The 17,183-nt window shown below is 37.0% G+C and overlaps 1 protein-coding gene across 4 annotated transcripts in view; it reads left to right on the forward strand.

Moving 5' to 3' along the window:
• TBC1D19 (TBC1 domain family member 19) overlaps window positions 1-17,183 on the forward strand; it is a 195,232-nt gene that overhangs the window by 143,555 nt on the left and 34,494 nt on the right. For all 4 annotated transcript variants that reach the window (XR_010111939.1, XR_010111940.1, XM_034958400.3 and 1 more), the window contains exons 15-16: window positions 582-626; window positions 15,927-15,959. Coding sequence is in view for 2 of the 4 variants with exons in the window: in XM_034958400.3 (XP_034814291.1) it covers window positions 582-626; window positions 15,927-15,959 (78 nt within the window). In the remaining 2 variants the exon portion in view is untranslated. The remainder of the gene's footprint in view (window positions 1-581; window positions 627-15,926; window positions 15,960-17,183) is intronic.

A 17,183-nucleotide genomic window follows, 5' to 3' on the forward strand; every position in this document is an offset into this window, starting at 1 on the left:
GAACTTTTAAGAGTTTTAAAGGAAAGATACTTTTTAAAACTCTGTTAAATATTTGACTATTGTGAATATACTTTACTTGTCTGGGACAACTCTGATTTCAAATATTCAGCCCCATTCTGAAATCATGTGAACTGTTTTGGTATTCAGAAAATATGACCAGCATACAGCTAGTCATTTAATTTTTAACTTTCAGCACATTCCATAAAAGTGTACACACAGTATTACAAAGCTTAAGACTTGCTTTAATGAATAGACTTATTTATACTTAGCAAAACAATTTTATGCATAATAAATAGATACTTCTCTTCTTAAGTGCCTAAGGAACTTGAAAGCGTTTGTTCTTTTGGTTGTTTTGTGTCGCTTCTGTTGTACTTATGTTCGTGTTACTTTAATTGATGAAAGGGTTTGCTAATATCAAAAGATTGGCTGGTACATTTTTAAGTTAATTTCATATCATGAAATGACATATCAGTTTATAGTAGTTTTTAAAATTCCGTTGTTAGTACATTCACAAAATAAGTTGATTTTTAAAGATTTATTTACTTAATCATATTGAAATCCTCTATGGTTTTCTCTTATAGGAAAACTAGGACTGGAAGAATATGCTGTCTTTTACCCACCAAATGGTAAGAGTAATGCTATTGCTTCCTCTAGTGGGAAGTGAAAAAATTACAACTTTTATAATCAAAATGTGACTTTCTTATTCTCTTTAATGGATAATGATTTATTATCTAAAATAAACCTTCCATAGAGTGTATAATTTAATGAAATCCTCCACATTTGTGGTAGGTTTGTGCTAAATTATGCATACTCTCTCTGATTCTCCCTGGGACCAACAGTAAACCTGTGAGAAAGCTGAGTATGCTTAGATCTAAGTCCAAGGCACTTCGTTTTCCTGTGAAGAACACTAGCTAGTCCAACGCGGACCTTCCTTTTGGGTTTTTTGGAGCTGGGCTTTACTCAATTGAGTGGATTATCTTGTATTGCACCTTATTGTTCTCATAATTTGACCAATGTAGTATTTATGAAACAAAAATATTATTAAAAGGTATCACTGAAATCACCTATTTTGATGTTATAAAGTGATCAAATATATAATGACCTCATTAGACATTAAATATTCTTTTGAGATAACTAGACAGGTTTTAAGATATGCTTCTTGGAAAAGCAATATATAGCAGTCCTTATGATAATATTAAGTTGCATCCTGAAGAAGTTCTTTTACTCCAGCAGAGTTAAGAACATGGGTTTTGTAATCCAGCAGACTTGGGTTCAGATCCCAGTTCTTCCAGCTTACCCTATGACCTTAAGTAAGTTACATGACTTCTCTGAACTTCAGGTTCATCATCTGTACCATGTGGATAATAGATTACATGAGATATGGTATATAAAACCACAAAGTGCCTGACATGTAGTGAGTGCTCAGAAGATGTAGCTGTTATGAGTGTGTTTAACTTTACTGATCACTATATCTAAAACTCATACGTGGCTTTGGCTTTCATGGCGCTGTTCTCTCCCTGTGTCTCTCAATATGGAATCTCAGTTTCATGGGCCATCTACCTCTGTCCCTCTTTTAATATCTCACTCTTGTTCTGCTGCTCTTCTCTTTTCTTACTTTTATCTAGGGGCTGCCATTTGCTTTTATGATTCTATCTATTGTTAATTACTCTAAAATATATCCAGTTCGTACCTCTCTCATAACTACCTAAAGCTTAATATGTCCCAGCCTGAACTCACTGTTTTATCTTCTTATGCCCACACCCAAAAGAAAAAAGAAGAAACTAAATTAAAAAACAAAAAACAAAAACCCACCTATTTCTCTCTCAGTTAATTGAATTATCATCTTCCTAGTAACTCAAGGCCATCCTAGATTTCTCTCCACCTTGTCCCCAACTCATCTAATAAGTTGCGAGGACCTTCCAATTTTATCTTCCAAATACGTCTGGAACCCTCTCTTCCACACCATCCCCGCTGCCTTGTCTCCTTTCAGTTCTTACTATCTCTAGCTTGTTAATTGCAACAACCATCTAACTGGTCCCTCTTCCCACAGTCTTTTCTAGTTTTGCTGTCTTTTACACTGCTCATTTGAGTTATACATCTAAAGTGAAAATCTGCGAATTGCCATTTTTCTCAAAGTGTTCTTAATGGCTTCCCATCTCTTAACAAGTGATATTCAAGCTTCTCAGCATGACATATGAGGACCTCTTGAGTCTGATCCCTATAGTCTACCTCCTAGCTTCATTTTCCACCATTTCCCATCTCATTTTTAATTATAGCAATATCAAACTATTTATTATTTATACCCACAGCTACATACTCTCACGAAAGCACTATGCTGCTTCCTGTCTCATCACTTCTCATGTTTCCATGCTTAGAATAGCCCATCTAACCTTTCTTCACCTGGCTGTCATCAAGCTCGGTTTAGGCATGATCCTCTTTCAGGAAGCTTTCCCTGAATCCCCAGGTTAGGCTAAGGGCCCTTCCTCTAGACTCCCATAGTACCTGGTCTAAACTCTTTGGTATCTCTAGCTATATTATATTGATATTGTTTGTTTATACTTTATCTCCTCCTCTTAATTGCAAGCTTCTTGTAGTTCAGAGCCATATCATTCATTTTTGTTGCCTCAGTATCTAGCATGTAATAGGACTGTAATGAGTATTTATTTGAACTCAATTAGAGGTTTGTTAATTTTAACTTTATATATTACCATTGTTACATCTATTATCCCAGAAACTTACTTTTATAGTAACTTTTTATATTTTATCTAAGAAGCAAGAAGCCATAACAAAATACCTCTGAATAGCCAAGAGTTGTCCATGAACTCAAGTTCTTCTCTCCATCCATAGAAGTGTTTTCTCAACTTAGTTTAGAATATATTAGCTTTTACTTTACACACATGTCTAACAAATTGGTTAACTCTTTTTTATGCCTCCTGCAAAAATAGAAGCATGGAAAAGGCTGATATAGATATGAAAAAATAGCAACAACAGTGAGAAGTAAAAAGGGGACTTCACAAAGGAAAATACAGGAGCTATAAAACAGCATATTAGACCACTCCAGCAAATCAGTCTGGGGCCATTTTATGTAAAAGCTAGTAACGCTGTGCCCTTTAAGAAGGTATCACTAAGTTGCAGCATATTATAATTTAACATATTTATAATGAGCTCAAGACACCAAAAAAAATCTCGCTATAGTAATAATTGTAACAGTATAGTTATAGCAGCAGCAGCAAACATTTTCCAAGCAGTACTATATCCCAGGCAATGTGTTAAGTATATGACATATATTAATTCATTTAGTCCTTACAAGAACCTATGAGGAAGGTACTAATATTATCCCTATTTACAGATAAAGAAACTGAGGCATAGAGTGTTAACCTGCCCAACAGGTGAGTGACAAAGCCAAGCTTTGAATCCAAGCTGTCTGGCTTCAGAAGCAACATTCTTATCAGGATGCCCTACTGCCTCAGAAGATGTTGCTGAGCTCATTATAGTGAATTTGGGAAGAAAGGAAAGTAGTTAATGTAGTAAAAAGGTAGAGGATGTATATAATAGGTTCTAGAAAGATTTTCATCCAGAATGAAAACTGTTTAATCCTTGATGAGATAAGCCCACAGCTGTTCATAAATTTAGTTCTACAGAATCATTTCTCCTCTCAGGTTGTTTTAGAACTTGCCAGAATCAAGGAGGACACTTTTCTCTGGGCAATGATTCTGAAGTTTCAGAACAAGAAGAGACAAAGACCAGTCAATCTACTGTCCCCCGCTTTTTTTTTTAAACTCAAGGCAATACTTAGCAGCATTTTTATATTACCCACCCTGTTTTGAACCTCTGCCAAATATATTATTACTTTGAAATCTTGACACCTCTGTCACTACTACCACCAAAACTGTTCTGGCTTTCTTGGTCTCAGGGGACCACACATAGAGGTTAGCCTGCAGCTCACTGACACACTCTCATTCCCTGACCAGGCCAGTGCTTACAGGGGGGCAGATGTTTTCTCACCACTACCCCCAACATGCCTGTGATTACCTTCCCTGGGAGGGAAATGACAGGCTATGGTGGCATCAGACATTTTGTTCTCTCACTTCATTTGAAGAATCACCAATGGACAGATTTCCTCTAGTAGATTCACCAAACAGCTAGTGAGCAAAATTTCTGAACTGAGGGAGACTTCTCAGAAGAATCTTTTAAGCTTTTTATATTTTTTGTTGTTATTCAACACATATAAGTTGTCTTTATTCATTTGATAAATATTTATTTAGCCTAGGTCACTGTTGTAGGAGGGTGATCCACAGTAAATGATACAAATAAAGTACCTGCTGCCAAGGAGCTTACCTTCTAGTAAGGGGAACATAAAATCAATCAATCATCAGTCAATCAACAAAGGATGAATGAATGAAAGTAATTTCAAAGAATGATGAACTTAACAATGAAAGGGAGCAGAAATTGTAGGAAGTTGGGATGGGCGTAGCCATTTTAGATCAAGTAGTCAGGAAAGGTGCCTCTGAGGAGGTGGAATATGAACAGAGACAGACTATATGGAGTATGCTATGCAATGAAATGGGAGAACGTTCCAGAAGAGAGTACACAGCATGTCTGAAGGCAGGAATAAGCTTGATGGTCTGAAGCTCACCAAGATGGCCAGTGTGACTGGCAATAGTGAGCAAAGCATTGACTGATACAAGGTGAGTTAGAAAAGGTAGATGGAGCTAGGTCAGTTAGGGAGATAGTTGATTTAAAGTCTTGTCTAGTAAGTCCAATGTCTGTGCTTCCTCAGGGATTTTTTATTAATTTTTTTCCCGTGAATGGTTTATACTTTTTTATTTCTTCACATGCCTAGTAATTGTTTTATTGTTGAAAATGGAATAATTTGAATATTATACTGTGGTATCACTGGAAATGGGAGTCTCTCTGTCCCCCTCCCCAAGAATTCATTGTTGTTGCTTGTTGTGGGTTCTAGGTGTTGTTTAGTGACTTTTCTAAATATTTTTATAAAGATATTTTATACAGATATTTTTATAAAGATATTTTTCATCTTATATGCTCACTGAAGTCTTTATTTTACTAGAGTAACAGTCAGCTAGTGATTTGACAGAGATTTTCTTAAATATCTAGAACCAAAAATAAAAAACACTCTTTCAGTCTTTGCAGATTGGCTGGGTATTGGGGCACTCCTTCAAGGCTTAGCCAGGCTGTTTACAACTGTATGTTAGCCTTCACTTCCTGCTTGCACAGAGCCTCAAAGGCAGTCAGAAGTGGGAGCCTAAGGTCTTCTTGGGTAATTTTTAGATTCCCCTGTATACACAGATGCTTTCCAAAGCCCTCATGCCCCAAGTAGCTCCTTCCCCAGCCTCTTTCTTCCCAGGCTTTTCAATCTGTATACCACCACTCCCATCTTTTATTCCTTCTCCTAGGTGGCTGCAGCTAGTATATATTTTCCTTTAAATGCTTTTGACAAATGCCTCTTGGCAGGCCATGTCAGTCCTGAAAAAACCCAGAGATGAGGCAAATAAAATGAAGGCAATCTCCTGAGCCAGTCCCGCAGTTAGCTACTATATAGGTCAAAACACACAACCACAATACTTTGATACAAGATCCCCCTGGTACCAGCAAGCTGCATCAGGAATGTGAGCCATGGTCTTCATGGCTGCTGCCAAGTTGGGGAGTAGGGTATGGTAGGTGGGCAAATTAAAATGCCATATGCTCTCTTACTAAAATTCTTTCTTCATTAAATATTCCCCTGGTGGTTGTAAGTTTTTATTAAATTCCAGAGTTCAAAAAAGTTGATTCTAACAGTTCCTGCCAGCTTAACCATTGCTTTAATGGAGGAATGGAGTTTGGGAGTTTCCTACTCCACTCTTCTCAGTGACATCTCTCCTCCAATTCCTGACTAATGCTTTTTCTTTTTTTTTTTTTTTTCTCCCCCCAAGACAAACTCTTGCTCTGTCGTCCAGGCTGGAATGCAGTGGGCCGATAATGAACTACTGCAGCCTCGACCTCCTGGGCTTAAGTGATCCTCCCACCTCAGCCTCCCAAGTAGCTGGAACTACAGGCACACACCACCATGCTGGGCTGATTTTTTTGTATTTTTCATATAGACAGGATTTTACCATGTTGCCAGGCTAGTCTTGAACACCTGGTCTCAAGCAATCCGCCCACCTCAGCCTCCTAAATTTCTGGGATTACAAGCATGAACCACCATGCCCAACCCTGATTAATACTTCTAAACGATCATCCTGTCTACTGTGTAGAATAAAAGTGTCACTAGAATGTAAGCTCCAAGAGAACAAGGACCTTAATAGTTTTGGTGACCAACATATCTAGCACCTAGAATCATGCATGGCATAAAGTCTGTGCTCAGTAAACATTATTGAATAAGTGAGGGAATAAATAAGAAAATGAACATAGAATACAGAGGAATAAGAATAGAAGCAAGGAAACCAGACTTGTAGCAAAAATACACATATATCTGACTGACTTAATTACAAGTGATAAACAACCATCATAAATTTGTTAATACCATTTGTTTCTTACATGACAGAAGAAAACAATTGTCAGTGAATATTGGGTAGGGGAGTTTCAGTACTCTAGAGCAGTAATTCTCAACCAGTGGCAATTCTCCCAACACACACACACACACACACACACACACACACACACACACACATACATACACACACACATATCAGGAAACATTTGGCAATGTCTGAAGACATTTTTGGTTGTCAGCCAGGGGAGAGGGATGCTGATAAACATCCTACAGTACACTGGACAGCCCCTTACAACAAAGATTAGATAAGGCTCTTAGAAGAAAAATAATCAAAGTACATCATTTTAAATCTTCTTGCAAGTGTCAAATTAATAAATAGCAATGTAGTTTGTCATCCATATTAATTAAATAAATTTAAAATATCTCATATTCTAAAATTCATTTGAGGTATAACTTTAGACTTCAATGAAAACCTCACTAAAATTTTAAAGTAAGATTTTCAGATTGATATTTAAATGTGGTTATGTTCCTATGTTTTGTGAAATTTTAACTACTGAAATAGAGTAACAAAACCATAATGTGACATGCTAATTCAGAAAGATAATGGAAATAACTAGAAAACAATTTAATCATTGTCCCAATCTCTATTCTTACTGACCTGTAGGCTACATGTGGAATGAGAATAAACAGAGGAATCAATTACTTCAACAAATGAATTAAATAAACTGTACTAAGTAATAATATGCTTTCAGCTGGAGTGAAGTTGAAGTGAATCAGATAGGCGAGTTATGGTACAATGATAAATGCTAAGTATTAATAGAGACAATGAGGAAATGAAGAGAAAATATTTAATAAGTGCAAAGCATGTTAATATTTGGGGTATTTTCTGAGTCATATTTACTATTTATATCTCATCTAGTTCAAGATTTATTTTAGTTAACAATGTTTGCCATTCTGAGCTTTGTCAAAGGCCCATAAATCATCACTTTATAAAATTATTCACATTGAGTGGAATAGGCAGTTAATATTTTAGACTTTCTTCAGATGCATAAGGAAAGGCTAGAATCTGAAAATAATTACTCATAGCAGACTTGCAGAAGAACTCTGAGGCCAGATATGAGATGTGCCCCAAGCATCCTGACGCCTGCTGGAAACATGCTCTTGGGTGGTAGCCAGGTGAATGAAACTTGACCCTTGAAAGGCTGAAGTGATGAGAGGCAAAGGGAAGGATTTTGAAAAACTAGCCAAGAACATGACAACCTCTAAGATCAAAGAAATGTTCTAGGTAGTATGCACCCTACAGTGTTAATGGATTCTTCACTGCTTCTTATGCCTCCGGATTTTGTTTACCAGAATCTGACTCGTCCTTCAACAAAGCGGACTGTGTAGCCTTTTTTTGGAGCCTTAAGCCCAGGCTAATCTTGGCTAAGCTGAGTGTGCCTTTATCTGATACTGACAAAAAAAGATTTTCTTAGGTTTAAGCTGATATGTTAATGTGGCACTTTCCCTTCTGAGAGCATAAAATAGCTATGGGTTATTGAGCATCTGCTGTGGACTGAACACCACACTGGCACACTTTAAATAAATTAACTCCGTTGTGCTTTGTAGTGCAACCCAATGAAGTTGATCTTGTTTATCTCCATTTTCAGAAATGAAAATATGGTTTCAGCAAGGGTTCGTAACTTGCCCAGAGTCACACAGGATTCAAATTCATGTCTGTATGACTTCTTTGGTCATTTGTTCTTTCAACATTGAGTTATCAAAAGCCTTCTGTCCTATATCTTACTTATTTATAAATGAATTTTATATTTTAGTATTTTATTTATAAGCCTTGATTGTATTTATAAATGCTCAAATTTCCATCATTAACATTTACTGGGCATCTCACTTGTGGAAGACACTGTGCTGGATGCTGAAGATAATACACAGTATGAAATACAGTTCTTTCTTCAAACAGCTTGTATCCTAGCTACTTAAAGAGAAGCTATAGATTTCAGAACTTGGGGGAAATGTAGTAAAAGTGGTTAAACATGACTCATCTTAATACTTGCATCCCTTTTTGCTGCTTCGTAGTTCACTAATTAATTTATTGTAAGCTTTCTTATTAAAAGTGCCTTGTCCTGACTAGGGTATTCTTACACTTAGCAGATCCTGAATAAGTATTTTTATAAGATGAAAATATTAATAATGTCTTCATTTCTGACTACCTTAGCCACTTGTTGAAATGTTTCTGCAGTGCAGTGGCTTAAAAGAGGAAGGCAAAAGTGTTTTTTAAGTAAGGCTGTCAGGTTTTTATATAATAGCAATCTGCTTTGAGATTTAGTATTTAGAAAGATATAGTATGTACTTACACTTTTATAAGGCATCAAAATATGCCTACTATTTATTAACTTATTTTTCTCTCTGAGTTTTTCTTTCACATGTCAACATGTTTATTGAAGAAAAGTTAGAAAAGACAACCTTTGTAATTATTTGTTAAAAGTTTATAATTAGTAAAGGAAATAACATGAAACAGCAGAGGCAGTAGGAAGGTAAAAAAAAGATGGGCGGAAGAAAAAGAGACTCAACCAAAGAATATAGAGAAAGACTTGAAAAAGAAATGTTTTTTGAGCTCTCCTTCCAGATGGTCCCTGGAAATGAAGCTGGTGGCTATAGTGTCATTGGGAATATTGACCTTCTAATCTGGTTTTTAATTTTTTTAGTTTCTAGAATGCAAAGGGCCTTTAAGTTGTTAAAGAGCCTTACTATTGGCCGGGCGTGGTGGCTCACGCCTGTAATCCCAGCACTTTGGGAGGTTGAGGCGGGCGGATCACGAGGTCAGGAGATCGAGACCATCCTGGCTAATATGGTGAAACCCCGTCTCTACTAAAAATACAAAAAAAAAAAAATTAGCCGGGCGTGATGACGGGCGCCTGTAGTCCCAGCTACTCAGAAGGCTGAGGCAGGAGAATGGCCTGAACCCGGGAGGCGGAGCTTGAAGTGAGCCGAAATCGCGTCACTGTACTCCAGCCTCGGCGACAGAGCGAGACTCCGTCTCAAAAAAAGAAAAAAAGAAAAGAGTCTTACTGTTGGAAAATCTTTATAGGTACTATTTTCTTCAAGTCTCACAATTTTTTTCGCATTTCCTCTAGACTTAATTGTTAACATCTAATTTTAGAGTTAGATAATACATCAGAGGCAATCATAGTCCCCTTGTGTGTCAGGCAGGTTACTGAAGCTCAGCAGGTTTGATGACGTTCCTAAGGTTACCCAGCTGGTTTGTGTTAAGCCCACAATTGAACTTTGATCTCCTAACTAGAGACCAATACTTCTCTTGCTGCTTCTGTATCTATGATTTACTCATCTCTTCATTCTGCAAAGATGTATATCATCAACTATGTACGTGGCACCATGAGTTGTATACTCAGATGAATAAAATATGTTTCCTATCCTCAGGAACAACCTGTTAAACAGCTAATTATAACACAAAACAGAGTGAAATCATAGTGTTGGAAATATGAACTAAGTGCCATGAGAATGCAGAAGAATGAGCATTTAATTATGATTAAGAGATCAGGAAATGTTTGTCTTAGGTTATAGCTGACCTTAGTAAGGTTTTGATGGCTAAATAGAATAAAGAATTATCAAGTTCAGAGCTATCAAACTGTAGGGATACTGGTGATGATAAATAATCTAGTGTGACTATACTACAGAGAGTATGGAGTTAGGATAGTATGCCAAGGGAGAGGCAGATGTAGCTCAGGTTGCAGGACATAATCATGAATGTTTAAGGCCAGATCAAAGGTCTTGAATTTTACTGTGTATACACTTAGCCTATATTATAAGGCTAGAGTGTGAGCTCTATAAATACAGGGACAATATCATATTTATTTTAATATCTCCAGAGGCTACAGAGTAGGTTTTTAAATATTTGTTAATTAGATGAGTAGGAGCTCAGCAAATATTTGGTAGATGGATAAATAGTGGAAAGTCCTCAGTGGATGTAGAGAACTTTTTCATGGTCTCATTAATATTTTTGAAAGATAACTTGAGCTCTCTAATGTCAAAAACTGGTTAGAGAACTGAGAGTTTGGAGGAAAGGATACCAATTAGGAGGCTCTTACAGAACCATAGGTAAGAGTTTATTAGGGACAGAATTCTGATCATGGCAGTATGGAAGGAAATAAAAGGTTAAAAATGATAGAGGTAGACTCCCTACAGATGCATATATTCACTCTGCAAGCATTTAATGAGTACCTGTTATATTCTGGGCACTGTGCTTGGTCTCTGGATATAGAGATACATAAATAAAAAACAGTTCCCATGCTCAAAGGATTTATTCTACTGGGAGAGAAAAAAATAAAAAAGTATTAAAAGACAGTAAGATAGGGAAAGGAATACAATTCTTAAGTACTGACTTTGTATCAAATATTGTGCTAATCATATTGCATATATTATAATATTTAATCCTCACCACCTCATTGGTATTGTTCCCACTTGATTGTTGAAGGCAAGTTTCTCTCCAACCTTTGCAGGGCCCAGAGCAGAAGTATGAATAGAGGCCCACCTACCATAAGTCAAAATATTTGAAAGTTATAAATTAGACTCATAAACTGATAAAGTCTACTCTATTTTCTTTCCTTGACACATATACTTTGATAACAATCTGGAAGGCCAGGTTTGAATTCAGAATTATCAGACTCTTCATCCTTCCCTAGCCTGTGGTATCCCCACCCAGTTCTCATTTACGGCTCCACTTCACACCTTGGACAGGCTTCATGGACAGAAGCCTGCAGGTCCAACCTCTGTTCACAGTTTCCACAAATAGCCAGCCTTTGGCCACCTCTCTGTCCTGAGGTATACAGGTATATCAGGAGGTGTATACCTTCTCTTCTCTTCTCTTCCCCACCAAAGAGAACATGCAGGCCCTGGAAGCTGTCTTAGGAGCCTTTGGGCTCAGAATTTCAGAGTCTTGGGTACCTCGGATGTGGTCTGGAAGGAGAAACATTGGCTCTGGATAAGGAGTACAGCCGGAGGAGGGTCACAGAGCCCTCAGCTCAAGCCCCTGTGCCTTAGTCTAAAAGCAGCTTTGGATGAGGAAGCAGGTTAAGTAACATACGTAAGCGTACACAGGTAGAAAGTGCTGGAGTCAGAATTGCACAGTGTGTAGGAGTAGTACCTCAATCAATGAGGGCAAATCAACTGAAAGAAGAGGACCGATTAATGAATTGCTTAGGGGGAGGGATCAAGGCTATCAGGGAGATCTTTCTAGGAAGATTATTGTTTAAAATTATGAAGGAGTAGGGCAGGGACAGGGCCAGAGGTAGAGGAGAACATTCCCTACAGCCCTTGTCTTGCACCCAGAGGCTGAAGGGGTGGCGATCAATTTGGAGGGATTAGAGCAGTGCTTGTGGGGTACAGAGAAGGAATGAAGACTGAAGAGTTAAGAGGTCCTTATCCAAAAGAGACAGGAGAGGTACATAATCACATTTAGGTATAAGGGCTAAGGGAGAACAAGAGAGCACAAATGACTCAAAAGTTTCTTCCCTGAATGACTAGGGAGGTGGTGAGTCATTTACAAAAATAGAGACCAGAAGGAGCCTGAGGATACTGGGCTTTTAAGGTTGGTATTATGGATTAATAATGAGAATACTGGTAGAGCAAAAGGGAAAACAAGTATACAGAGTCTCAGAGCTATATTGAAGGAGTGCGCAGAAGAGAGAACTGCCAGAAACAAAACAAACACTCACAAAAAACTGAGCAGCAAAAGTTTCTGTGGGACCAGAAGCCCGATCTGCGTCGTGTCATCAATGCCATGGTAGACTCAAGTTTGACTGTGAGGCCATTAAGTACAGCATACAAAGAAGGGAAACCCCTGGATTTGGCAATCAGAACTTACGTCCGTAGGGATGGGAAACCATTTGCGAGAATTTGAGGATACATAATAAGGAATAAAGGAAGTGAATATAGTTTAAAAAAAATTAAGCCTGGCTTCGAGAAGATGAGCGAGATTAGAGATTTGTTTGATGGGAAAGTAGGGTCCGGGAAAAAAAATTGACTACTTCTTCCTTCCTTCCTATTTTTTCTTCTTCTTTCTTATTTCTTCTTATTATTATGTGTAAGAATATTTGTAACATACTTGGCTGAAAGGATGCAGTGAAATATGAAAGACTAAAGATATGATTACTTTGATAAGATACACCCACCCCTTGCTTCTACTCTGCTTCGTTAGAGGAGTAAAGAGCAGATCCCACCACTATCCGGCTGAAGACCAGTTGCCCTCAGTAAAGGTAACCCTGTTTATGACAATCATCACATGAAGCTAGGGCTTCCAGGTCACCCTTGTCAGATGATTCTCACCTCCACAGCTTAAGGGCTCTTTATCAGTAATTCCTCCTCCGCCCTAGCCTGGCCTCCTTCCCTCCATTATTTTTCTTCATAGCACTTATTACTATCTGACATGTATTCGCTTATTTTTATTATGATTGTTTTGTCCCTAATCAAATGGCAGCTACAGTTCTTAGAACAGTGTCTGGCACATCGCAGGGACACAGCACATGTGTGTGGAATGATGCACGTGCAGCAAGGGGGAAGGGATGGTTGATGGGGCAGGAGTCCGAAGCAGGGTTTGGCAGACTTTTCCTTTAACCAGCCAGATGGTAAATATTTCACGTTTTGCTGGCCACAAACAGTCCATGTCCCATATTATTCTTTGTTGTTTTTGAAATAATCCTTTAAAATATGTAAAAGCCATTCTTAGCTCACAGGCCACACATAAACAAGCTGCAAACCTGACTGCTGCTTGCCAGTCACTGTGAAAGTCAAGGAAACACGATTTAGAGTACAGGTGAAGATGTTGGGTGAAAAAGAAAAAGGATACATCCTCCTCTGGGCTGTAAGTGAGAAAACATGAAATATGAAGAACAGACAAAGGAAGGAGTTCATGTCAATGGCATCAGCCTCCTAGTGAGGAGAAAGTGAAGTCTACAATTCAGTGTTAAACACTTGAAAAGGGAGGAAATTTTGAAAGAATGGGGTGGCTAATCATATAGAGAGGAATAAGAAAATTGATACACAACATAAAATTCAGCGGAAGTTGGAGAACATGAATCTGTGTGCCAGAAGACTAGAGAAAATGTCAATCCTCAGAATTTTCACTTGTGAGCTTAAAGCAGTGCTGCACAAAATTCTGAAGATGGTTGGCCTGGCATACCATTTCAGAATAATTTGGCTTTTCTCATACTATTTTTGATAAAATTGCTTCTAGAAACAACAAAGAAGTATGAACTAACTTGTAAATGATAACGTCAACAATTAACATTTGCTTATTAATAAATAATAGCCTAAGATATTTAAATAAATAGTATAGGCCCTAAGCTATTTATTAATGGCTGAGCCACAACTGTTATCTCATTTAATCATATTATGTGAGTTCTAGCGTTATCTCTGACTTACAGATGAGGAAGCTAAAGCTTAGAGAAGTTAAGAGACATATGCAAAGACACACACACACACACTTACACACACACACACTCTTTAGTGATAGAACCGGATGAACCCAACCAAGTCTGTCTGACATCCAGTCCATGCCTTTATCGCAACAGGTTGCTGATTAATGCATTGACATCAATATGAAAGGAGTTTCTACTGATAATTCTAGTCTTCACCCCGTCATGTTCAGCATTTTTATATTGCTTTTGATGAGGACATGGTATACTTATCAAATTTTTCAGTTTTGTAGAATCAGGAGAACTAGAGAATGCATTAGATAACAGAATAAGAATTCAGGATTATTATCTCTAACTGGAGTGGTTCACCAAAGAAGAAATGTAATAGGGATAAAAATATAACCCTTTCGTGAAGTCCAGGAACAACTGTCCAAGAACACTGTCTTAGCTGTTGGGTGTGTAGGGAGGGAAAATGATTAGAGATTTTAGTCAGCTCACTTTAAGGACTGCAGTGAACTGTAACTGGTTAGAATAAAATAAAATATGGAAGCTTTTCAAGACCACCTCATCTCAGGAAAAATTGAAGAAATTCATGAAGTCTTGGAGCAAGAAATCCTGATGGTGATAGAGCAGGAGAGAGAGCAGCGTCTTCAAATATTTCTGAACGTTTTCACATAGAAGATAAATTAGATTTGTTCTGTGTGACCTTTGTGGTCAGAACTAAGAATACTAAGTAGAAATTTCAGGGAGCCAGAGTTTGGCTCACTATGAGAAAATAGCTCCTTCCAAATTAAACCCATTCAAAATGGTAATGAGTTGCATTGGGAATTAATGCTTCTGCTATCGCTGGACATGTTTTAAACTGAGGCTGAACTATCATTTATTAGAACTCACTCTATATGACCACCAGCACAAAATTTTTGCCTGTGAACATGTCAGATGAATAAAGCATTTCTATATTATTTTTCAAAAATGTAACTTAGCAGCTTTCTTCTGTGCTGTGTTTGCAACCTGATTTAGTAGTGTTAGCTATATGGTGGTATATATTACAAAACTTCTGTTTTGAACTAAACTGTACAAATTCAAATTTTTTACTTGGAATGTGAGACGATGTTTAGCACACCAAGTTAAGCTTTGAGTATTTCTTTGAAAAGGATGTGTACTTTACTTGTGTGTAATTATTGCCAAAGATTATACTGAATTTGTGTCATATTTCTGCCAATATTTCTTCTAAAGCCATATCCCATGATTAATTTTCAGTTAGTTTACTTAACACCCATAGTGTTTTCTGTAAGGCAAATGTTTTCAAGAAGTGCCTTGAAAAGCTCACTTATCTTTTAGCATATTCGATTCTAATATACACAGTGAAGTTGTTTCAGGAGGGACATAATCTATTGACTTTCTGAGACCATTATAATTAGTTCTTAAACTTAATTCTGTGATCTGTCTCATTATGTTTTCGTCCTGTTGTTTTGTGTATGTATATGTATACGTGTGTGTGTATATATACACACACATGTGTACATACACATATATGTGTGTATGTATATATGTACACACATATGTATATGTATATATGTACACACACGTATATGTATATATGTACACATGTACATGTGTACACACATGTACATGTGTATATGTGTATACAAATGTGTGTGTATATGTGTATACAAATGTGTGTGTATGTGTATATGTATGTACACATATATACACACACATATATATACACATATATATACACATATATATATTCAAAGCTTTGATTTCTCAATATTAATAGAATGTTAACTGGATATATGTTTTAAAGCCTCTAGTTTACTTTTCTGAAGGTATTAAAAATATCTTTTTATTGTTTACTATCACTAAGTCTTTCTGACATTTATGAACAAAGTTGAAGCAAAAATAGAAAACCTTTTTATTGTCAGTTTTAATCTTTTAAAGCTTACCTAATAATCAGTAGGCCTACTACTTATTGAAAAGAAATATCTTTTTTTTTTTTTTAGGTGTTATCCCTTTTCATGGATTTTCAATGTATGGTAAGTTGGGCTTTAAAAACATCATAATGTACACAATAAAAACATACAATGTTATCTGTCAATTTAAAAAATAATGACTGACAGATATAATTGTTTTACTATAGTAAAACAATAAAGGAAAAAATAAAGTGAAATGCATGCTAGTTCCCCATAGGGGCTTCATTTTTTTTAATTATTATTTTTATTACACATTAGAAAATTGAACAAAAAGAACACCACTTTATTTCTAATTACCCACAAGTTATTATGAACATTTTTAAATGTTGAGTTTAATAGTCCAGGCGTGGTGGCTCACGCTTGTAATCTCAGCATTTTGGGAGGCTGCTGGCCATCAGAGAAATGCAAATCAAAACCACAATGAGATACCATCTCACACCAGTTAGAATGGCAATCATTAAAAAGTCAGGAAACAATAGGTGCTGGAGAGGATGTGGAGAAATAGGAACACTTTTACACTGTTGGTGGGACTGTAAACTAGTTCAACCATTGTGGAAGTCAGTGTGGCGATTCCTCAGGGATCTAGAACTAGAAATACCATTTGACCCAGCCATCCCATTACTGGGTATATACCCAAAGGACTATAAATCATGCTGCTATAAAGACACATGCACACGTATGTTTATTGCGGCATTATTCACAATAGCAAAGACTTGGAACCAACCCAAATGTCTAACAATGATAGACTGGATTAAGAAAATGTGGCACATATACACCATGGAATACTATGCAGCCATAAAAAATGATGAGTTCATGTCCTTTGTAGGGACATGGATGAAATTGGAAATCATCATTCTCAGTAAACTATCGCAAGAACAAGAAACCAAACACCGCATATTCTCACTCATAGGTGGGAATTGAACAATGAGATCACATGGACACAGGAAGGGGAACATCACACACTGGGGACTGTTGTGGGGTTGGGGGAGTGGGGAGGGATAGCATTGGGAGATATACCTAAGGCTAGATGACAAGTTAGTGGGTGCAGTGCACCAGCATGGCACATGTATACATATGTAACTAACCTGCACAATGTGCACATGTACCCTAAAACTTAAAGTATAATAATAAAAAAGAACATACTGTGAAAATGGTCCTGCGGTTTACCATTTTTTAGTCCAATGGAAACTAGAGATACACATTAATATTTAGCTCTAATAGGTGTAAAATCAGATGGCTTAAATTCCTAAAGTAATTCTCTTAAGAGTTTTTTGAAAATAATAGGTC

This window comes from Pan paniscus, chromosome 3 (assembly GCF_029289425.2).
Source record: "Pan paniscus chromosome 3, NHGRI_mPanPan1-v2.0_pri, whole genome shotgun sequence".
NCBI classification, from domain to species: Eukaryota; Metazoa; Chordata; class Mammalia; order Primates; family Hominidae; genus Pan; species Pan paniscus.